This window comes from Ambystoma mexicanum, chromosome 6q, assembly GCF_040938575.1.
Source record: "Ambystoma mexicanum isolate Mex_15411 chromosome 6q, UKY_AmexF1_1, whole genome shotgun sequence".
Lineage (NCBI taxonomy): Eukaryota > Metazoa > Chordata > Amphibia > Caudata > Ambystomatidae > Ambystoma > Ambystoma mexicanum.
The window spans coordinates 654330244-654355421 of record NC_090937.1 but is presented as its reverse complement, the minus strand read 5'-3'; the positions used below and the strand labels follow the sequence as shown (position 1 = coordinate 654355421).

The 25178-nt window shown below is 47.9% G+C and overlaps 1 protein-coding gene across 11 annotated transcripts in view; it reads left to right on the top strand.

The window, feature by feature from the left end:
- Positions 1–25178, top strand: part of BLTP1 (bridge-like lipid transfer protein family member 1) — a 2946455-nt gene that overhangs the window by 2170343 nt on the left and 750934 nt on the right. For all 11 annotated transcript variants that reach the window (XM_069631149.1, XM_069631145.1, XM_069631146.1 and 8 more), the window contains 3 exons: positions 9337–9442; positions 23678–23775; positions 24044–24229. In XM_069631149.1, coding sequence (XP_069487250.1) covers positions 9337–9442; positions 23678–23775; positions 24044–24229 — 390 coding nt within the window. The remainder of the gene's footprint in view (positions 1–9336; positions 9443–23677; positions 23776–24043; positions 24230–25178) is intronic.

Below are 25178 nucleotides of genomic sequence, written 5' to 3'. Positions count from 1 at the left end.
CTGGTTTCTCACACTAGGAACAAAAGTTAATTAATGCCTAAGATGTCTAACCCAGTTTAGATTACTTTTAGGATACTGTAAGGAAGGCATGGTATAAAGCAGTAGACACAGACACAATGGATACAAGTTTCATAACCTTTATTCAATGTTTTGCTTGGTATGGTAAAATTCCTAACTGGCCCTAATTCTACAATGGGAGTAATCCCGACCATTAAATAATCAAACACGTCCAAGTCAGTCTGGTTAAAATAAAAAGTCATTTCTGATGTTTGTTAATCTGCTTAGAATCACATGCTGTGGATAGGTCCGACATCCAGTGGTCACTGCGGAGCATTGCATTTTGTTTTTCGTAGTCGAAAAGGGACGTCGACAAGGCGTGTCTGAAATACTATCCCTATAGTGACGTGCGTTGTACCCACAATCCCTCACGCGTTGAGGTCCCTCAGATTGTTTTTTTCCGCCCAGCTACTGGTCGCCTTTACGCGGAGCTCCTCGAGAGACATTGCAGATTCCATCCCCTCGAACTTTGGTCGTTTTCCTATTTAATATATAACATATCGATCCCTCCCTCGACGCAGTTGTGAAGCTGTCTCCGCCGAGCAAGATCTTCGACGGAGGGGACGAGCGGAGGAGATCCTTCGGCGTTGCCGAACACGTGGTCTGGCCTCGCAGGCCATATACAGTAGGGAGAGTGGGGTCGTGGGACATCTCTGGTTCTTTTCTGAGAATGCCTTTCCTTTTCCCCTTCCTTTCCCTTGGGGTCGTTATCACGATTTATTGCCTCGGCTATGGAGAGGACACCCTTTAGGTTTTGCCCGCTTTGCAAGGGTAAGTTTACTTGGAAGGACAAGCATTCACGGTGTAACCGCTGCTTGCCCCTCGATCACAAAGAGGAGGGTTGCACGGCTTGTCGGCTCCTTAAGCCAAAGACTCTAAAAGACCGTAGGGTCAAGAGGTGGGCGGCCTACGCTAGGTCGAAGGCTGATTCTTCACCCGCCGCTGCTACCAGCGACAGTGACGAGGAACGTGATAACACGACCTCCACTACGGAAGTCGTAGACCCCTCTAAAGAGCGCTCACGCTCTTCGTCGTCTGTCCTCGGCCCCGACGGGCTCGGCTCACGCCCTGCTTATGGGGATGAACACCCCGGCGACACTGACGCACATGATACCACACATAAGCACACAACCCATGGCTCTTCTTCGTCGAAGACGAATAAAGCATCAGCGCCCAAGGAGACGCAGGTTCCACCGGCGGCCTCCTCGGACCGTTCAGGTTCGAAGCCCCTCTCGCAACTGCAGCCGCAACCAGCGACTGGGCTTTCAGCAAATAAGGGCGCCGCCCCCAAACCATCGGCCGGAGCGCATCAGCAGAGAGCGCACGCCGCCGTAGAACGATCGACACCCGTAACGTCGAAACCACAGCCCTCCGCTGACAAACGAGTCGCAGAGAGCTTGGCGAGGATCGTTGTAGCCGACGCCCAGAAGCGTACGCCGAAGGACACGTCGAGCGCTACGAAAAGGTCGAAAGACATGCCGAAAAAGCCCGAAGAAAGACAGGGACTACCCCCTTCAGTCGGGGGGGACCCCCAGTACACCGGAAGGCTTTTCGGAAGGCGACGGGACACTTTCCTCGACGTTATGGGAGAGAGGTCGAGCCGTTTTCAGCTAGATGACACTAATTTTCCCCCGCTAGACCGCTCAGGGGTACCCCATGAAACCATGGAAAGGCTCCATCTCTGCATGGAGAGAATGGAGAGGTTTATGAAGACCCAGAACCCTCCTACTCCCAAGAGAACAAGAGAAGGGCCTCAGGAGGACCCCAGGGCCAAATATCCGAGACTATTCACTCCCCAGCAGGACACAGCCTCAGATTTCCATAATGTGTATGACCTCATGGGTGAGGAACAATACTTGGAGGAGGAGGATGAATTTGTGGACGATGAAGAGGGACAGAACCAGAGGAAGGTCTGGAAGACAGCCCAGACATGGTAGGAGAAGGCTTCGGAGAAAATCCAGAAGAAGGACCTTCTCATCCCTGGCAATCCCCATCAGTATATTCGGACACTGATGTCCTGAACCTAAATCCTCCTGACAATTTACCTGTTAGAAACACGTCTCCCATTGACGATCAGCCCACATTCAATGCCCTGTTGCGCAGAGCAGCAGCACATTTCGAACTGGACACTGGGGAGATCTCTCCTGAAATAGACTTTGTGGAAAGAGTAATTAAGGAGAAACCCCCGGTCAGCCAGACCATTCCCCTCCTCGCTTCACTGAAGAGAAGAATCATCCCTTCGCTATCCACACCCACACTAATCAGGGGAGTTAATCCAAGAATTGAAAAACATTTCACTCCTTCACCCTCAGACCCGCTGTACATCAGGGGACATTCCATTCCGGATTCCCTTGTAGTAACTAATACAAGGAAGAGGGCAGGGGTGCCGCTGTCCACCAGCGAGGCACCACCTGACAAGGAGGGCACGAGGTTATATGCCCTTGCAAAGAGGGTCACATCCTCGGCTGCCTTTTCGGCAAGAATTGCGAACAACAATTCTTTGCTAGCTAGCTACGCAGACGCGCAGTGGGCCAAACTGCGCAAAGAAGCCGAAGAAGCGCCGGAACCACTACGTACACGCCTGCTATCAACTATTGGCGAAGGAACCCAGTTCAACCAGAGTATTGTAAAGAACTCTCTGGATGCTGCAGAGACAGCGGGACGTTCCCTGGTTCAGGGAATACTCCTAAAACGCCATGTATGGCTGCGCAACTCAGGGTTCAAACCGGAGACACAGGCGTCTTTAATAAATAAACCTGTTGAAGACTCAAACCTCTTCGGGAAAGCGGTGGATGAGGCTCTGGAGATGGCTAAAAAAGAGTTTGATACTATCAAAACTCTTGACCAGATCTCTAAGCCCACTACCAGATGCGGCTATGGCAACAAACGCTTTTTCCGTGGCCAACGCCAACAGCAGAATCAGCAGCAACAGTACCCTGCCACCAATTACCAGACCAATAGTGGGCAGTACAGCCAAAAAGGCCAGCGCCGGGGCAAAGGGAGAGGTCGGGGGTCCACCCCCAGAGGCTCCCAAGCACCCAACAACACCAAGTGACGCGAAGATTCGCGTCCCCTCCCATGCAACACCGGTCGGGGGCCAGATAACATTTCTTCCAGCATGGGAGGGAATAACGTCAGACCGCTGGGTACTTTCCACCGTAGCCCACGGATACTGCATCGAATTCAACAGTTCCCCAACATACAGACCCCCGAGGGGACGACGCATGACACCGGAACACCTTGCCATCCTTCTCCAAGAAGTACAACAACTGCTGGAGAAAGGAGCCATAGAGGTCGTGCCTCTATCTCAGGTAACGGAAGGTATTTATTCAGTGTACTTCCTTGTACCCAAAAAGGATCTAACCATGCGCCCTGTATTAGATCTGCGCCCAGCGAACAAGTTTATCAAACCCCAGAGGTTTCGTATGGTGACCTTACAGGAAGTGATCCCACTGCTATCACAGGGAGATTACATGACAACATTGGACATGAAAGATGCATACTTTGATATTTTAATGTTGCCAGCGCACAAAAGATACCTCAGGTTCATGATAGAGGGCAAACACTACCAGTTCAGAGTGCTACCCTTCGGCATAGCATCAGCACCAAGGGTATTCACGAAGGTACTGGCAGTGGCAGCGGCCCACCTGCGCAGGTTGTCCATCCCAGTTTACCCTTACCTCGACGACTGGCTCATAACAGGGGATTCTTACGAAACATGCTTCTCCAATACCCAAAAGACTGTAGACCTTTTGTTCCAGTTGGGCTTCTCCATCAACAAAAAGAAGTCCAGCCTAGACCCCAGCCAAGTCAAACAATTCCTAGGGGCTCTAATTCAAACAAAGGACAGCCTTGTCTTCCCCTCCAACGAGAGGGTCCAAAATATGCTGTTTCAGATCCCTCAATATGTGACCGGTCGAGAGGTGACGGTACGCAAAGCAATGCGCTTGCTAGGCATGATGGCGTTGTGTATTTATTTGGTACCTCACGCGCGCCTGTGCATGCGCCCTATGCAAGAGTGGCTCAACAGCCAGTGGTGTCAGTCCAGCGGACTATGGGACGATCTAGTGGTGGTCTTGCAGGCCTTGGTTCTCTCGCTACGGTGGTGGACAAAGGAAAACCTGGAAAGAGGGAAACCCTTTGCCACACCCGCGGCGGAAGCCACTCTAACCACAGACCCATCCCTCACAGGATGGGGGGCTCACCTATCCCATCAGACTGCTCACGGAGTGTGGACTCCGAACGTAGCATCCAAGCACATAAATCTACTGGAGCTACTAGCAGTGTTCAAGGAGTTAAAAGCCTTCCAGGAACACCTACAAGGCATGGCTGTGTTAGTCCTTACAGACAGCACCACAGCCATGTACTACATCAACAAGCAGGGGGGAACCCACTCTCCAGGACTTTCCAAACTGGCCCAAAATATATGGAAGTGGGCTCTCAAACAAAACATGTTCCTACTGTCACAACAAGTACCAGGGGAACTCAATCTGCTGGCAGACAAACTCAGCAGAGATTTCCCCCTGCCCGAAGAGTACGAATGGCGACTGCACGAAGACATCGTCTTCGACATCTTCATACAATGGGGATTCCCAGAAATAGACCTATTCGCAATCCTGGAGAACTCACAATGCCTAAGTTACGCCTCCAGATACCCCCAGAACCAATCCAAGGGGAACGGTCTGTCGATGCAATGGTCAGGGAAATTTTTTACGTTTTTCCCCCGACTCCCCTTCTCAACAAGGTGGTGCACAAAATGCACCAGGAACAAGTGACCATGATACTGGTGGCCCCAATGTGGGCCTGACAGCCATGGTTCGCTCACTTGATGGAGATGTCTATATCTCCCCCAGTGAAACTCCCCTGCCCGTACAACATGCTGTCACAAGACAAGGGCAGGGCTCTGCATCCATGCCCCCAGAACATGAACTTAGCAGCTTGGCTCCTGAGATCATAGAATTCGGACATCTACAGCTCCCGCAGAGATGCATGGACATCCTCGGGGAAGCCAGAAAACCTAACACTCGCCACTGCTATTCTAGCAAGTGGAAGAGATTTGTCATCTGGTGCAGAGGAAAAAGCATCAACCCGATTGACTGCTCTCCCACACATATTGTTCTATACCTGACCCACTTATAGGATTCAGGTCTAGTGTTCAATTCCATTAAAGTCCACCTTACCAGACTCATGGGCTCACCATTCGAACCCATGCACAAAGCATCTCTTAAAGACCTCACTCTTAAGACTGCTTTTTTAATAGCTATCACCTCCATCAGGAGAGTAAGTGAACTACAGGCTCTTTCTGTTCTAGACCCCTTCGTTACAGTTCACAGAGGTGGTTCTACGCACGCACCCAAGGTTTGCTCCGAAATTCATCTCGAAATTCCACGTAAACCAGTCTATAGAACTGCCAACGTTCTTTCAAAATCCTTCCAACTTGGGAGAAAAAACTCTGCACACACTAGATGTGCGCAGAGCGGTCATGTTCTACATGGAAAGAACCAGACCACTGAGGAAGACTAATCAGTTCTTCGTCTCGGTGGCAGCAGGAAGAGAAGGGGATGCAGTTTCAAAGTCCACTATTTCTAGATGGATTGTTCAATTCATCACTCTCTGCTATACTCTTGCTAAGAGAGAACTGCCCTTTAAGCCAAGAGCACACTCTACTCGAGGCACGGGGGCGTCCATAGCATTCATTGCAAATGTTCCCCTTGAGTCCATCTGCAAAGCGGCTACCTGGAGTTCTGTGCACACCTTTACAAAACACTACTGTCTAGATGCACACTCGAGATCTGACTCCCAGGTGGGACAGGCAGTATTAAGACCTCTTTTCTCTACTGTTCCTTCTCATAACCCACCACCAACTCTGGGTACTGCTCGCTAGTCTATGCACAGCATGTGATTCTAAGCAGATTAACAAACATCGGAAGACAATGCATTACTTACCGTAAAAGCATTTCTGATGGTTGTATCTGCTTAGATTCACATGCGCCCACCCTTCCTCCCCACTCGGATGGAAGGAACATAGACTTCCTTTTATATCTCTCTTTTCTGTACTCACTCACGTCTAGAAGGCTCCCTCAGGGCAGAAAAATACAAACAGAGGGACCTCAACGCGTGAGGGATTGTGGGTACAACGCACGTCACTATAGGGGATAGTATTTCAGACACGCCTTGTCGACGTCCCTTTTCGACTACGAAAAACAAAATGCAATACTCCGCAGTGACCACTGGATGTCGGACCTATGCACAGCATGTGAATCTAAGCAGATACAACCATCAGAAATGCTTTTACGGTAAGTAATGCATTGTCATACTAAGAAAACCTAACCTTGCCCTCCTTCTCAAAGTAACAAAATGTGTTAAGGACACATATAAGGAAAGTAGTGTCTCGAAAAGAAATGTCAGAATGGCTTCAGCACCCTCTCCTTCCCCAGGTTCAATCCCCCCCACCCCCGGGGTGTAGAGAGTCTTGTATGAAAAACAGAAAAATAGTTGGCTGGCACAGTTCTCCCAGTCTTGCACACGTTTGGCTTACTGGCACAGTTAAACAGTTGAATCTTAGGCTTTCATTTTCCAATAGTTCAATCACTTTTTTTAGGCCTGCCTCACCATACCATTAATGCACAGTCCATAAATTTCTCAGCTTTTCACAATTCTGCATAGGCTTCCCTCTGCCGGGCTCGAGCCTGCCTTTCCCTCGTGGGGGGTCCCTTTCCCACGTTTTTCTCTAACATATCTTTTTCCACTGTCGAAGACTTTTGAAATTGCAAGGCATTTTGCCAAACCTCTGTATGACCACTACAACCTTTAGTTCAACAATCCTTCAATTCACAATCTTCTCCCGTAGCACCAATGCCTCTTTGTACTTGTAGTTTTATCCTCTTTCATTTGCTTTTTCCAAAAGTTGTAATGTTTTACTTTTGCCTTTTTGGCACTTTCACAATTCACATATTTCCTTCTTTGCCTTCTTGGCATATTGAGTTCATATCTTTCACTTTGCTTTTGCTCAACTTTCTTTCCTTTGATCTCCGCAACAATTTCCTTATCAAACATCATTACATTTCACAGAGACTTTCGAATGTGCGATTCCCTCTCGCAAGGCCACTCTACTACTCTATAGCTCTCTTTTAACAATAGTTCTTCTCATTCGCGGTTTCCCGGAAAATGCGCAACCTTCAACTTGCAAAAACTCAAAATCATTTTCTCTTTAGCATCAACCTGACTTTTGCTCCCTGTCATAACTCTCACTGGATGTGTTAATAAAATGTCTCTCATCATCTCTAGTAGCTCAGGGCGGTTTCCAGCACCTCTGCTCCTCCCCAATTACGTCATTCACCCCAGAGGTTTGCTGGCCGCTTCATGGCAATCTGAAGGTTTCTTTCTCCTGCTCACTCGGCTTTGCTTTTCAAACACTCATGGCTTCCTGGAAATCTTGGCTGGCCTTCTCTCGATCTGCTCCACTATAGATCAGCCCGTTGGCCTTCCAGCTTCTAATGTCCGATCCACATCAGCCTTGGAAGAACTGTACCTTCTCGTGCCCAGCCTCGTTCAAAGTGTGCTTGTGCGCACCAACTTTTATTTTCACCTGGAGTGCTAATAAGTGGCAGCTGTAAATTGTCAAAACTACATTCCTGACTCTGCCTGACCTCATTGCAGGGACAGGACCAACGCAAGTCAGGGGAGGTAATCTCTGTAGCCACACTCCTCATCTTCCTTGGTGCAGTACTTTTGTCAAGACCAAGTGGAATGGAATTATGGGAGTTGTAGTTTCCCATAAAATACGTCGGAATAGTGGTTGGATGGGTTGTGGAAAAGGTGGATAACATGTCTCACCATTGGGTGCTTCTCCCCCACTCCCCAAGGACCCCCTACCCAGGTGATCCTCCCTCATTTGTCCACCCCCAGAGGGATGGCTCCTCTGGTTTTTCACAATACTTGTAATGTTACTCACAGTTCACCCGCACAGTGGGCTCAATGCAGTGATAGTCCTAGAATCAACGCAGAACTTTCATAGCATATATATTGTAGGTTTCCAAGGTAGCTACATATCCTGGTCATCCAGTTCAAACCCAGACATGATGCCCAAACTCTAGTTCGACCACCAAAGTCCAGACAAAGGTATCAGCAGTAGTGGATTTTGTGCTGTTGAGAATGAGGGGCTTCAAAACAGGTAGGCACCCAGACCCCTCAAACTCCAAAAAAGAAAAATAACCACCCAGGCTAAATTAGGGATGTTGGGGACAACTACGTACGCTGTTGGTGTAGGGGTGCGGGTGCAGATTTTTCTTCGATGTCCGCTTTGACAGATGCATCCAACAATTTGGTGGTTCCGGTCTCTGTCGGCAACCTTTGAGGAATGAATCACCACCTGTCTGGACCTGGCTCAAGCTGCAGGAAGGACACAGCGACAGCTACAACGACATTACAATACCCCCAGGACACCTTGAGGTGTGATGGGTAGATGCGTTACCCCACACAGTCATTGGGCCTGATGAAGCATGACCAGTGTACTTAGCCTCCAGGAAGGCAGCCCTCTTGTACAAATCGTAGCAGAGCAATGAGGTTCTAGTCACACACCAGGGCTCTAGTGAAGTGTCCAGTCCCCGGGCTAGATGGGTTCTGTTCAATGGAGGATTCCCCACCCCACATAATACAAGCCAGATGCAGGCTATGCACCTCTTACAAGCTCCAGAGGACAAGGACAGCAAAGCAAGACTTGAGGCCCACAAGTCTAAGGGAGTGACACACCTATTGATAAAGATCAATCGGAGCTTTGCCCAACCAGTAGACTGCAGAACATCCTCTGGGCATCAGGTTCGTTCATCGTATTTCATGCTCTCAGTTTCTTAGTTAAGTAAAATTTTGAGCGGTATCGGTTCTGAACGACTGCCATAGGTTTATCCAGTGCTGACTTAGAATAATGATAAACATTGCTCTAAAAGACTCTGTAACACCTTTTGATTTGTTAATGTACAAGTCATCTTGTTTGATGTTTGATAAGAATATTTAACTTGAAGTGGAAGCATGTACCAGTGTCAACTAAATTTCCCTTTCAAATGATTGTATTTTATTTGAATTAATATACCCTCTAAAATATGTTCTTGTTTCACCAATTAGGTTTAATAATTTAATGAACAGTACGTTTTTCATCATGTCAGCATGGACAACCTGGTTGAATATAAAACTATTTTGATTCAGATTTTCAAAATATTGATCTTTTGCCTAAAAACCTTTTGATTTGGGTAGAAACATGCTATTTTGTGATTTTTCTTGTAGATTGGTTCCTTTGAGCACAATCTCACAACAGACCTTCTAAATCATTTGGTATTCGTTCAGAAGGTATTCATGAAAGAGGTCAATGAAGTGATACAGAAGGTTTCAGGTGAATAACATGTTTGTGTTTAATTTGTTAGTTTATATATGATTTTCTAAATATGTTGAAAGGTATGCTTCTTTTGCTCTTCCAATGATGAATGCTATTATGAGTGTACCAGTGGGCTGCTTTTTGCATATTTTTGATGCTAGTTTGCAACCTTACCTTTTTCAAAAATATTTTGTCAGTAGAGATGTTTTACCAACTACAAGCATGTTTAGTGCTAAGCACAATTAATTGTAAATGCAACAAGAATGTGTTTGTCACCTTCTTAGTACTGGGAAGGTAGGATCAAGAACATGATATACATGTTCTCCCCAGCTCCGGGGATAGTGATGGTAGACAAAATATATTTTTTGTTTCATGAAAAACCCCACTCTTATTCTTCTCATCTGCAATGTCTTTCCTTTGTCATCATGTTTGGAATCTGGACGTAGCCAACGCAATGAATAAAGCTTATCTTTTGAAGTACATCAATTAGTCAATTTCATCAGGGAATCACACCTTCCCACCCATCTCCTGGTACTTCAGTTTCCAAAGCCTGTAACAGCCTGTTAGCTCCTACATTTCATTGCAGAAAACTACCTAACTTTAAGACCAGCACGAGGATTTTCCCTTTATATCAATAATTGTATGCAGCATTTATCTGCCTTTTTTGTTTCTCAATTTAATCTCTTTATTAGTTAAAGAAAAACCAACATACAGGGGAATAACAAACTATCAGGTATGGCACACGTAGCTTTACAAAGTCATATTCCATGTGCGTCTTGATCACCACACAGTTATTTGCATGTCTGTAAGTATGCATGCATGCAAACCCGTCAGATTCACCCTCCACCCATCTGTGAACAACTCCCTTCCCACCCCCAACAATCCCGCCCCACATGTAAATTCCACGTGCTTTTGATGATCAGCGCATACTGTGTGTATACATTTGTATGCGGGATGACATGCTCCTCAGTGATTTAGGTCATCTGTAAATTGCTCACTACGCCATTTGCAGGCATCTTCTCCTTCTGGTGTGTGCATATCCGTGAGTGCAAATACTAACCTGCACACAGAAGACGCACACCATGTATGCAATGTTCCCTTCTGCATCCCCCCTTCCCCGCTCCAAGCCCCAGTGGTACAGTGATATGTGTTCATCTACATTATGGTGTCCATCAGCTCGCCAAATCTATTTGCACGGGCATGAGACCTTGTGTTTCTCATGTTAGCCTGTTCCAATCGTATATCCTGGCCATCAGGTTTAGCCATTTCTGTGTAAGGGGTGCTTTCTCTGCTTTCCAACCGATCAGGATGGCCTTTCTAGCTGAGAACAAAACTATTTGATCAATTTGGCATGTCAAGGAGTCATCATGCCAATCCTTGCTCTGAAGGCCAAAGATCGTCGCCAGTGGTGTCGAGGAGATAACACTGCTGTTTATTTTAGCCAGGCGCTGTAGCACAAGGCTCCAAAAAGGTTGTATGATAGGGCAGGACTATAGGATGTGCCCAATAGTTCCCACCCCTCCGCACTTCCTCCACCAAAGGGGGTGGGGGGAGACAGTTGAGACCCATGGCGTGAAGCTTGACAGGTGTGTAATACGCTCTGTGAATTAGTTTATACTGCATTTCTCTGTGGCGCAAGTTGCAAGACATATGTTTAATGGTGTCAAAAGCCTTGTATATGACTTCTGCGTAAAGTGAAACGCCACGTCGTCCGACCAGCTCCCCGCCAACGCACTGTTTCTATTTAAGTTCTGTGTTATGCAGAAGTCAGCAACCTAGCGAATTCAGATGTATCGCGTCCAAGTCAGCCTCGCAAACTGTCGGTTCGGCATCTCTGGTTGTCGTTGTGGTTATGACTGACGGTATCGATAGGTAAATTAACCAGTCTTAAGCCCCTAGGTCTAGTATGTCTGTAGAAGATTGGAACGGTGCTCATTACCCGCAGCTCTGTTTCCGGCCTGTTAGTGGTGTCTGCGTCTTTCAGCCAGTGTTTGGCCCAAGTGACTTGTGCTGCCAGATAGTAAGTATTCCATGACGGGAGGGCTCAGCCCCCGTGGGCTTTAGAGGCCTGAAGGACAGTTTTGTTCAGACATGCTTTTTGCCCTGCCAAATGAACTTCGCCATCGCTTTATCTAGTGTGGTATATAATTGCCGCGGAGGAGGTTTGGGGATCGTCATGGCCAAATAAATAAGTTTGGGCATTGAATCAATCTTTACTGTGTTTATCCTGCCTTTGAGCGAGTGGAATTGCGTGCCAATTTTCCAGTTCGGCCTGAATTCTCTGTACCACAGCAGGATAGTTTAGGGGACTTAGGGCGGAATGGTCTGCACTCATATTGATCTCTAACTATTTCATATGCTGATTCTGCAGCTGAAACAGTGCCACCCCGCCGGGGTCCCAAAGTATATCCGGTCGCAGTGGCATGACTTTGGACTTATCCCAATGAACGCAGTAGCCTGCCACCGGCCTATATTCCAAAAGGATAGTCTGAATTCTGGGTAGGGAGTGCGTGTAATCGCTAATATAAAGCAGAATGTCATCTGTGTTTAAGGATACTTTGTGTTACTGTCCCTTTGATGATACCTGTCCATCCCTCATCCAGCCGTAGCCTCATAGCCAGAGGCTCAGTGGCCAGTGCGTATAGCAAGGGGGGATAGTGGGCACCCCTGTCGTGTGCCAGTAAGTAGCGGAAAGGGCTTTGACGTTTGGCCGTTGGTGATCACTGTTGCCTGCGGCGTGTCTTAAGAGTAGTTGTATCATGTGCAATATCTGTCTGCAAAACCCAAACCCCCGAATGACTGCAAACATATAATCCCACGAACCCTGTCAAATGCTGTTTCAGTATCCAGTGACAGTATGACATCACCCGGGTATGAGCATTACATGTAGCAGTCGTTGTAGGTTATCAGCAGAGTGTTGTTGGTGTATAAAGCCATTCTGATCCTGAGAAGGCATAATCCTCTCTAAACGCTGCGCTAGGCATTTAGCAAACAATTTCACGTCCGCGTTTATTAAAGAAAACGGTCGGTAAGCAGTTGGTCTCAGCCTTTTTTGTCGAATAAAATAATACTGGCCACGAGCAGGGAGGGTGGGAGATGGCCTATCTCTACCGCCTCTCAGAACATCGGGCCCAATTTAGGGGCTAGGACATCCTCCAGGCGGTTGTAGAGTTCAATTGGCAGACCGTCAGGGCCTGACGCTTTGCCAGGGGATAAGCCTTGTATGGCAGCAGATACCTCTGTAATTGGCGGGTTAAGCTGGTCTAAATCACCCAAAGTTAGGGCCGGGAGGGGAAGAGGCCGCAAAAAGGCGTATGCCAGTTCTATGTCTCTAGGTGGGGGTTCAGCGTATAGGTCTCTATAATATTCTGCAAAGCGATTGTTAACAGTCTTGTCTCCTGTCAGCACCCTGCCTGCATAGTCTTTTATAGCCTCAACAATCTGCGCATGCTGTTCTCCCCTCATGACTAATGCAATGAGTGGTCCGTTTCTAATGTTTGAGCCCATCTATTAAACGCTTTTTGCGCTCTGAGTGTCGATAAACTCGCTAATTCTGCCCTTGAGCGTGTAATGCAAGCATATACAGCCGAGACAAGTGAAGACTTATGGTGTCGCTCATTTACCTGCAGGGTTGCTGTGAGCGTTTTTCCCTGGTCTTTCCATGTTCTTCAACTTGTGCACACAGCGCGAGAGGCATTGCCCACGCAAGTACGCCTTATATGCATCCTAGCATCGTATTATGGGGGAATTCGTAGGAGACATTATCCCGACAAAAGCCCTCTGTGTCCTCTGTCAGGTGTTGAACGAAGTCGGCATGAGTCAGCGCCATTAGTTTGACACCTGGAAGGAACACACTTCGATTCGTCATGTAACGTGATGCACAATAGTCCCGGGGTGTGGTCAGAGAAGGTCATTGGGAGAATGGCGCACGTCTCAACCATATGCATGGTATTGCAGGGCAAGAGCGAGTAGTCCAGTCGGGAATAGCTACGATGGTGGTGTGAAAAGTATCTAAAGTTTTTTTCCCCCACATGCGTCTGTCGCCAGACGTCTGTCAGTCGAAGTTGGGTCAACAGTGACAGGAGAGTGTGTGTTTTTTTCAGCGATTAGGGTATAGTGTTTGGTGCATTCTGCCTCTCTATAGTCAGGTCGAGGGCAACATTTAGGTCACACCCAATAAGTGTTAGATGCCCTATTAAGGGGGCACACGGAGCGTAAGTGTGGGTTAAGAACCCTGGTGTGTCGGTGGTTGGCGCATAGATGTTCACAAGGGTGATGCATTGGTGGTGTAGGATGCTGTGTAGTATCACAAATCTCCCTTCACTGTCTGTTTTCGTATTGAGTTGAACAGGGGGGACCCTCTTTTGGACCAAGATAGATACCCTGTGTTTACCATGGCATGGGGAATGAGCTGCTGCTCCAACCCAGCCCCTACACAATTTTGTGGATTTAACGATGTTCAGGTGTGTTTCTTGGAAGAATAGGACGTCTCCCTTATCGTCTCTGACATAGTTAAGGAGTCTCCTCCGCTTTATGGGATGCCTCTACCCATGGATATTGATAGATATACATATGAGTGTCATCAACCTGTGGCCCAGCACCACCAGTGGATTCCATGGCAGGGTCATTGTGGTGCGGCAAATCAGTGTGGATGTAACCCACTCGTACAACCCATGCAGCGCACAAGCACTGCGCAGTCCCCCACCCTGAGGCAGTAGTGCACTGTATAAGCCTTTTGCGCGTTGGGTAGAGCCCCGGTCCCGCTCCAGAGTGGCATATCGCACATGAGGAGCAGATAGCTCTTCTTCTGGCAGAAGATGTGACCCTTGTGTGGTTTACATGTGGTACAAACAACCCCTGCAAAATCGGGCCCAAGAAAAAAAATAAAAATTAAAAATAAACAACAACCAATTGGATAAAACTGTTAATGAACAGCCCAAACTGGGCAACATTAGGACCTAGGAACATGGACCCAATATAACATTGCTGCGGGTCAGGCCAGACGAATTCAGCACAGACCCAGGGCAGCCAGTCCGCCCCATACCAGTAGCGATATGTATATGTGTAAGGGGGGGAACAGGTATACATGGGTATGGCCCTTGGGGTATGACATTGAGTTAGGGTGCGTTGTGACCAGAATGTCCTGGGATCAGCAGTGTTCCTTCGCCAGCAGTCAGGTCAGGGCCACCCGATTCAGAGAGTCGCTTGCAGTCATTAATGGTAGGTGAACCCATGAGCGCCCCACGCAGCAATCGCATGCCGCGTGAGCTGCCTCTTCCTATCCAGGAGGCCGGTGTAAATGATGTGTCGCTTGTTAGCCTTGACTGTGCACGTCCATCTGTATGGGGATGGGGCCATAGGCAAATCAGCGCCTCAGTGGCTTCAAGTTCCTTTTCCCCCACCCCAATCCTCTTGGTCATCTGCTACCCTGCTTCCAGCGAGCGCTCCCCGTCTGGGATTCCAAGGCAAGTGGTTGTGTTACGGGCTGTGCTACGCTTTGGTTCCTCGGAGAGGGTGTCCATGGTAACTAGATCTTGTTCTTTTAGGAATTTCCACGCGCCTCTGAGACAGTCAAAGAACAGAACAGAACAGAACAACGCATTGGGCCATGGGCAGCTAGATCTATGAGACTGACGATAAGGCTGGAAAGACACTAGCGTGGCTAGAACGGCGGGACAAAAACAAAGGATATGTATGTGGCATACAGGGGTCAGACGGGAACTACTATCCAAAGACGCAGAGATCGCCAAAACATTTACTGCCTTTTATGAACACCTGTACTCCCAACGCCCAGCACCACTGGGACATGGGGGCTCGAGATTCCTAGAATCTATTGCAATACCCAGGCTATCAGAGCAACAGATAGGTAACTTAGAAGCAGATATTACAGAAGAGGAGATTGCTGCGGCCCTATCCCAACTCCAATCTGGGAAATCCCTAGGCCCCAACGGGTTCCCAGTGGAAACATGGAAGAGGCTGGGGGACAAGGTCACGGGTCACATGCACCGGATGCTGGGGAGTCCCTGAGAGGAGGGGAGGCTCCCACGAGATCGTAGACAGGCGGCTATTGTTGTGATCCCTAAACCCAGTAAACCACCAGAGCTTTGCGCCTCCTACCGGCCAATATCACTCATTAACGGGGAGGCTAAGATTCTTGCTCCTAGAATACAGATTACTGGGGGCCATTCACTCTCCGATACATCCGGACCAATGCAGATTCATGCCTCCTAAATCCACCCGCATGAACCTGTGTAGGGTCCAGTTTGCTATTGACCAGGCAGCAGAGATAAAAGACCCACTCGCACTATTGGCGATGGACTTTGAAAAAGCCTCTGACTCGGTGGGGTGGGCAGCCCTCTGGGACATCATGGAACGCATGGGATTCGGGCCCAACTATATGTCATGGGTCAAGGTACTGTATGACTGCCCCGAAGCAGTGGTAAGGGTAAACAGGACCACGTCCAGGTCCTTCAAGCTCGGCTGAGGAGCCAGGCAAGGCTGCTCCTTTCCCCCTCTACTTTTCACACTTGCTATAGAGCTGCTCGCAATTAGACTTGGGACCGCATTGGAATGATTGGTCTTCAAATGGCAATGGGGAGGGGAAGACGAGACAGAGTCTCACTCTATGCAGACAATCTCCTCATCTACATGAGCAACCCTCAAACCGCGTGCCTGGCAGTAACAAATATCCTCACTGAATACCAGGATTTTTGCAGCCTGAAAGTAAATAAACAGTGAACGCTGCTCTTTCCGCTACAGGGTGGGCGGGCGGCAATCCCACGAAACTGCCCTTACTCTGTCTCTATACAGAGCTTCAAATACCTGGGCATCAAAATTAGCCCCAAATCCGAGGATTTCGTTCACTTTAACATGCAGCCGGTGGTGGATAGATTTGAAGCGGACGTCGCCCACTGGCAATTCCTCCCATTGAGGCTCATCGGCAGGGTGGCCCTTTTTAAAATGTTTGCTCTTCCAAGGTTCCTGTATGCCCTTCAGAACGCCCCCCTTCACATTACTCATGCGACCTTCAACTCCATAGAGACCGCTCTTAAGAGATTACTCTGGAGCGGAAAACAACCCTGCATAGCGTTAAAGACCCTACAACGCTCCGTCTGGGAGGGAGGGATAGGTCTACCATGCCTCCGGGCCTATTACTGGGCTGCACAACTGAGAGTAGTCAATGACCGGCTCCATGGGAACCCGGAGCACCCACACATAGGGGAGAGATCAGATACATTGGGGCAATCACACCCCTCCGAGTGCTATATGGGAGGGAAAGTGATCTGGCCGATATGTCCGGAGTGGTACGATAAACCTGCAAAGTCTTGACTGAAGCCACCCATCACACAGGCTGGGTCAGGAGGCCGACAATGGACCAGCCCCTATGGAACAACATGCACATCCCGGAGGTCTTGAAAATGGGGCACTTCACAAACTGGGAGGAACGGGAAATATGGCTTCTTGCAAACATACTCCGGGACGGACACCCAGTCATGTTCACTGACATACAGGATAGATTTGCACTGCCAGCCGGGGAGCGATAGAGGCACATACAACTCATGCCATCCAGGCACAATTCTCAGCCCCAGTGGATATCCCCAAATGTTCCACCCCTGGAAGAAAACATGCTCCAGACAAATATCCCAGCCAAGGTCACGTCCACACTCTACCAGGTGATAACCGCGTTAGGGGCTGCAGAATTCTCTAGGCTCTGTGAGAAATAGGAAAGAGTGGTGGGCCCACTAGAGTCCGAGGACTGGGTTGAGGCGCTGATGTTTCCACAGGAAATCGGCATCGACCCTAAACTCTGCCTGATACAGTACAAACTACTGCACCAGGCCTACCATTCCAGAGCCACAATGATGAATTGGGGGACGATAGAAAATGGAAATTGTGTACGCTGCAGAAGGGCCAAGGGCACTTTTTACCACATGATCTGGGACTGCATCAATCGGATCAGTGGGGTTCTGGGGTCCCCAATTCCACGAGTTCCCAAGCTCGTGATACTCATGATCTGGGGAGGAGGGGACTGCACTTAATATGAAAAAAAAACATTCCTCACAGTGGCTCTGGGACTGGGGAAAAGACTCATAGACAGCCATGTGGGGCTCTTCTGAAGGGGTGGGCCTCAACCGATGGATGAACGAAATGAACCGTTGTGCGTCCCTTGAGAAACGCATATATATCGCCAGGGGATGCCCCGGGAAACACTTGAAGGTCTGGGGGAGATGGACCAACGAGATATAGCTAACCAACACAGGCTGAGCTGCCGACTGAGGACACCAAAGTGCGCTACGGCGCAGCTCAGAGACTTAGCCTCCACCATCGGTCCGCGTAGGGAATCCACAGTAAGACTTTTGTTACTCAGTTCAATAGTAAACTCCTCGATGATATACAGGTAAGTAGTAAGAGTAGCATTATAGGTTAGCAAATTATTTCTTATAACCAACATTTAAAGTAAGCAAAACAGATTCGTCCAGCCCTATCTGGGAATGAGAGTTTCAAAGTCAGTTGGGACACTGGGTGAGTAAAATAGCAGCTTTCTTCTGTGTTGCAGGTAGGTAAAATGTTTAGTTAAAAGGTGGTTCGGTCATGCAGACCCCCTGGAGGATTGTAGACCAAAGGACCAGTGTCCTTAGGCCTGGGAGAACACAGTTGGGTTGTCCACCCCAAAGTGTCTCAGAAATCTCAGTAGGGATCTGATTAAACACAGCAGGCAACCAGGTGAATACTGAGGCGCAGGACAGTACCTTTTCATGAAGGAATAAGACTGTGTCACAGGCAGGTCCCCAGGTGAGGTAACAGCAGCTCCTGTTCGGATTCTTGGCCTCGAGGCAGAAGAAGGAACTTTTGGCGGGAGCAGATGGTCAGCTTCTCGCGATAGGACGCCCAGCAGACGATCTTCACAATACTGGCTCATTCAGTGGTCAAAGTGTATGAAAAGAAGTCATGGAAATGTTTCCTGCTGGCCTGCCCCGCTCCCCGCAAACTCCATCGCCACGCCCCTACCCATGCACAATCCAATCCCCCAAACACACATAAGGGAATATGTGTTTCCTGCTGTTTAAGGGAATATTCAGTGCAGCGCTCCGATGTGCAAGTTTCAAGTTCTTCATTCACTTTTATTTTAAAGGTAAACCATTCCAGAAAGGTTTCTTTTGAAAATAAAAGTATGGGAACAGTAACACTTAATAAAAAAAAAAACGTAGAGGAGCACTGCTCCCATCCCCTCCCGCCCACTCGGACCACTGAGCTCATTGGGATTCGACACAGGATTTCGTTCAACGACGGTTGCAGGCTTCTCCCCATTTCTCGCCAGTAGGATACCCACGAAGTTCCAGCCAGAAACCGCACTTCAGGAGACGATGCACAACAAATTGGTCCAGGTCCCAGGGTATTGGGTAATTGCAGCCCAGGATGGTCGCAGCTCTTTGAGGGACAGCTCAAAATGCTTGTTGTCTCGAGACTGGTTAGGTCCACCAGTCCAGGGGAGGAAGTTGACCTGTCTGGATCTTCCCTGTTAATTAGAATATGAGGTTGGAGCAGCAGCGGTCACTCAGCAGTCACTGCAGGCATCCTTCCCCTTCTTCCTGCCCAGGTTCTTGGTTCCATGGGTTGACTTTCTCGTTTTGCTCCAGAACTCTCGGTTTTATGCAAGAACTCAGCCAATCAGCAGTCCTGCAACATTCAAACTTTGGGGGGTGGCAGTCCCAATGTAAAGCAGACATACTGGAGGACAAAGACCTGCAGAGTTTCGGTGCACTCCCAGCTTCCTGTCCCTCCAGACATGGTGGCTTTCTCATGCAGAATTCCCAATGGGAGCCTGGTAAAGACAAAAGAGCGAGCAGGACCTCCCCCACCCAGGACTGCAGAAGAAGGCTTAAGAAAAGACAAGTCATCAAGGGTTCACGAAAAAAGAAGACCAGCACCATTTTAGTACAATGGTGACTCATGTGTCTCTTACTGCACCTGCGACAGCAGCCTGCGAGAGTGTTTCACAAATGATCGGTAGAAAATATCCACTGTCACCAGCCACTCCGATGAATTTAACTAGAAAGTTTTTCGGAGAAGTGGAAAAAGGGATTCATTGTGTCACTTCAGCAGTCCACATAAGGAGGGGTGTGCTGATTCCACAAAATAAAAGTTAGACAGGATAGAAAGTATCCCCCTATCTTTGGAAACAGTAGTTATCACAAGGAAAATAAGAAGGGCAGCAGACTTGCAAAGGACGTTGCCGCAGCAGGACAACACAGTAACCGCGTTTACTCCGGTCCGGGCGCACTCGTCTCACTTCAGACCTGGGAAGGCCAAGTGTACGAAATTCGGAGTGAGGGTGCCGTGGACACAGAGCTAGCAGTATACCAAGTTTCGAGGGCCTCCTCGAAACGACGGCAGAGACAGAGCAAAGGTCCTGCATAAACTGGTCAGCCCACTGGTTGGCCCAGGGACACTTCTGAGAAAGCTTACTTGCAGGTTTTGGTGAAGATGCCGAGAATAGTTTGTCCTACTATTCCAATGGGTCGAAGTGTCTCTGCAGACCTTCTAGGACGACCAGATGCAGAGGGGTGCCACGGGACGACAGCGGGCTCAGGGTGCCAAACCTTCCAGCGGGTCACCAGCGGTTCCTCGACTCAGCTTCGTAGTTACAGGATACTTGGATCCTATCCTTTGTTCAGTGAGAACTCAGGAGATCGACATGGTAGTGGTGTTTTCAGCCTCCTCTTATCCAAAGTTCCCTTCGCGCCAAAATGGAGAGGACCCAATGGGAGATCTGCTCACAAACGCACACTCCATATGTGGACCAATCACAGACCATGGTGGTCTCAGGCATTCAGGACACTCCAGACTCTCTGGCACCCAGGATGTGTATTGGGACCAGACATCCCAGCCCACATCCTGGAGGCACACACACAAGGCATACAGAAGCCCGCAAAAGCATTGGGATTCGCGGGAAAGTGCATGACCAAATAAGGACTGGCCCGGGTCAACTCGACCTGGGGAAGGTGAAGGGGAAAGATGGCCAAAGGACAGGACAAAGAACCTTGTGGCATGGCCATTTTGGAGCCAGGCCACTTATTCGTGCCAAACGTGGTTAACACGGTTAACATGGCGGGAAAGGGTTAAAAATAATGTGAAACGATAGCTGACACCAGTCCTGTCACATCTGCACAGTTCATAAAAAGTCCAGCGAGAGTATCTAGGGCCTTTGGAAATGACTATAGACCCAAGTGTGCTGTATGGTAAGATATGTTGCACAAAAGTTGCAACATGAGGAAAGGACTAAGGGAAATAAAGTCTCCCAGTACTGACTGTCTTAAGGGCATGTCAGTTTCCTCATAAAAAGTGAGCGAAAGCCCAGAGGAGTGCAGCTGAAGGCTGTGCTTCTCTGGCATAGTCAGTCAATGGTGTTGACACATGGAGTGAAAATTACATACACATATGAAATCTTTCCTAACACTGTCTCATCCACAAGCGTGCAGACTTCACTTGCGATATAGTGTTTCTACTTCAAACTTTAACACACACCGGTCTCTCAGTTTGCTTGCGAACTCACCGGCTGTGTGCATCTCTTTCTTGGTTTTGCGATATCCAATTCATAAATCGAGGCTAGTACCACAGACTTGGCCTCTCCTCCCCAACTCTGCGTTCACCCGGGAGGGTTGCTGGCATCCTTGAAACACAATGCACTCTTCACTTGTGGGATTTGGCCTTCTCCATGCTTTTTCCGCGGCCTGTCTGAGGCAATGACCTCTGGTAGGGAACTCTTGGGGTTTTCGACCCGCTGCTTTTGCCCCTTGGTCCGTCGCTCTGCTCCAGTAGGTTTGTCTTTGTGCCAGAAGTTCTGCTCGTACTCTTGTTCCGCCTTGCTCAGAGTGTCTCTTTGGGTTTTGCCTTTTGTTTGTGTGAGGAGAGCTAATTGGTGCACTTAGTCAAGTGCCTGACTTTTCCTGACCCGATTAGCGGGACATCTCCAGTACGATGTGTGAAAGTTAATGTTGTTACTCAGTCACCCTAAGTTTGGGACCTCAATGAATCCTAAAAAATAGGATGGGTTGGATAAACATAATAGGGGGGAATACCGTGTTTCACCATCGGCAGCCTCACCCCCATTCACCGAGACCCCTCATCCAGGTGATCCTCCTGCACTGGTCCACCCCAGGGGCTGGATCCAAAGGCGATGCCCATGCTCTGCCACCTGAGAGAGATCCTGGGGACTAGCAGGTGAGACACCCTCTGGTTTCTCACACTCGGCAGGAGCTGGAGTTGGCCACGGTCAGGGACTACCTGGCCGCAATCTAAATTTCCAATAGGTTCACAGAGCAAGGTTTGCTTTCTACAGTTTCACTGGTTGGCCAGTTTTTGTAGAGTTTAACAATCGTGTTCCCACCAATGCAATCTGTGGTTTCTCGATGTGACCTCAGTCTGGTCCTTTCCTTCCTCTAGACTTCTCCATTTGAGCAGTTGTGTTCTCTTTGACTCTTAACTTTAAAGACTGGGTTTGTGGAGGCAATGACATGTGCCAGACCATTTAGCGCCATGCAGGCCCTTGCGTGCAAGGCTGCTTATCTACACATCTCGAAGGAGAAAGTTAATCTTGAAATCAGGCCTAGTTTTTGCTTAAAGTTGTGTCTGAGTTCCATATTAATCAGAAGATTGAGTTTCCTGTATTCTTCCATACCCCTGTCCTTCGAAGGTTAAGAGCTTGAACAGGTTGTACCCAGAAAGGGAAATGGGTTTTTATGTGGCCTGGACAGCCCAATGTTGTAGAGGTTATCAGCTTTTCATCTCGTTCTCTGACATGAATGGGACGAGCTGTGACCAAACAGACCCCGTCTTTTTGGATAGCGTTTTGTATTTCAAAGTTCAACAACAAAGCATGCAACAAGTAGGTGCTGCCACAGGTTCAGATTCACTACACCAGAGGAAGTGGTAGCCTCATCTGCATTGCAGAGGGGGTTATCCGTGAGAGAAATTTACTAGGCAGCAACTTGGTCCTGTGCTGCATATATTTTCAATGCACTACTGCATGTATCTGTTAGCTAGTAGGGTCGCCCATTTTGGCTGCGTGGTCATGCAGAGTTTTCAGCTGTGGATTCTCTTTTAGCCCTCCTCTGATCTCTGTACGTACGGTTTTGGGAGTCTCCCTATAGAAGCAATCTGGGAGGATGCAATTCAATGAAGGAAACATTACTTGCCAGTAATGGTCTTTATATGTATTCTCCTCCCACAGATTCCTCATCACTCTCCATTCCTTCCCAATTTATGAAAGCTATATTTTTTGTTTGTGCTATTATGTGGCACCACCTATAAGCCAAAACTATTGTATTACAGTACATATAGGGAGAAATGGCATATGAGGGAGGGAGTAAATAGTCATCACGCAGCATGAAGCCAAGTGGCTTCATGCTGCGTGATGACTTAACTCGAAAACAAAAGGAGAGCGGGGCAGTCCAGTACAGAGACGTCAGCAGCAGGGTGATCTTTCATTCAAGGAGCCTGTGGTTAAAGCATTGCCTACCACCGACTCCTTGGACCATGGATGAAAATACTGCCTTCTGTGTGTGAGCTGGGGCACATTTGTGTCACACCTTTGGTGCTCCAAGCCCCTTCTCATGTTTAAAAGTAGGGGCTGGGCGCATCAAAGGTAATAATGCCACTGCGCGCCTACGGAGAGCCCCCCCCCCTCGGTTTCTAATCCCACTTAAAGCACTGGCACTCACTCACCCCACACTATCAACCTGTCAAACATAATGTAGATAGCTTAGCACAGGGTGCTAATCTCACAACAGCAGCAAAGAAGGAGGAGGAACTTTAGTTAGGACAAGGATTAATGGACTGTCCTGCTGAGCGAAGCAAGGATTGGTTAAAGAGAAGATAAGAAATTACTCAAAAAACACAGGGGTCCTTGGGAACTGGTGTTTGTAGGTGTTACATGTGTTTTAAAAACTGTGGAAGAGAAAAGTACACAACGGCATAGCCTAATGCGCGCCTCTGGGTCTTGACACACAATTCCGAACAGATGCAGATTTTGTTTCTGCTTCCTAAGTGCACTGCTTTTTTGGCTTATTGCCTGTTCTGGCATTGGCATGTATCTATTCTTGTATTCTATGTACTTTGGCAAACTCTTTTCTCTTGGAGACCATTGTGATTTGTTACAGTTAAATGTGTTCTCTTCTGGGTCGTACATTCCTTTTCATTGTGACACATTAGAAAGTCAATCTGTTTCATTGTGTATCTGAATTCTCTCTTTAGGAGGAGAGCAACCCATTCCCCTGTGGAATGAGCACGATGGCACGGCTGATGGAGAAAAACCCAAAATTCTGCTCTATTCACTCAACTTACATTTTAAGGTAGCTTGATATTTTTTATGAGCGTTTTTCCCCACACACAACATTTATTCATTAGCACTTCCATCTTCTAAGTATGGCTCCAGTAAACGCTTTGTTATTTCTGAACTACACAAGCGTGCCCACTCGTGCACATTAATATTTTATTATGATGAAATGCTAAACTGTGCCCTTTAAATATCATTACCATGACATGCCTTTGTGTGCATTGAAAGTAATGGAGCAAATACTGCTTAATTAAGTGCTTCTTTTATATCCCATTGTCTGACAGCTTATTCAGGTGACGGCTACAACCCCGTCGATGAGAGCAGTAAGATTCGAGACTGGACGGATTGAGCTGGAGCTCTCAAACCGAATTCAGACCAAAGCACTGCCAGGGAGCAGCAGCTACCTGAAACTTTTTGGCAAATGCCAGGTCGAACTCAATCTCGCATTAGGACAGATTGTAAAACATCAGGTAATTACGGCCTGTCATGGCAATGCTAATGGGTTTCTTTAAATACAGCTAACCGATGGTACTAAAATTGTAGTCCGTTGTATTTGCCCCAGTTTGTCCTGTATTATAGATTCCGTCTGTGTTTGGCAGGCTAAAAAACACATTAGCTAAACAACCGTGAATGTGCAAACAGTTTGTCAGTTGCAATTGAAACTGGTAATTGTTAACGAAGTTGCACTTATTTAGTATATGAAAGCCGCCCAAGAAGTAACGTGTTTCTGTTTGGTTTGCAAATTGGTCCATGAGTTCACAGTGCCATTTGTCAATTTTTGCAACAGCCTCGTCTTCCAGAGTTACATATTACCACAGCAGTGGCACTGAATAGCATAAAGGAGTGTAGGATCATCCTGGAAGTCTCTACAATGGTACTGTTACACATGCAGTGTGTATGTATATATATATATATAAGAGAGAGAGAGGAGAAAGAAAATTCCTTCTCTCCCGAAGGGGATAGCACACAGAAGAACAAAGTGAAACGCCAGTAAATGACTTCTTACTGATGATTCACAAAAAACATGGTCGTGTAATCCTTAAAGTATGCAGTTTATTGTGGCATCAGCTGATGGTTAAAAACGCGGTACAACGAGTTTCACAGCACCCTTGCTGCTTGGTCACTTACAAAAAAGTATTTGACCAGAAATATATAAAAGTGAAATTGTGTGTGTGGGTTTGTGGCTTCTCATATGCTCCCAATACAATTCCACACCGTTTCACAGATCTGCACCAAATCTGGCAGTCACCTGTTAGGACCCTCCGCATTACTTGCTACAGGACATTTGGACACCCCACCCCTTTCCCCAGATTTCAGCGAAAGTGAAAATGTGTGGGTTTGTGGCTTGGTGAAACGTTGTTCCTTATACTATTCCACACTGTTTCACCAATCCTCACCAGGCGTTGCATAGTTACCTGT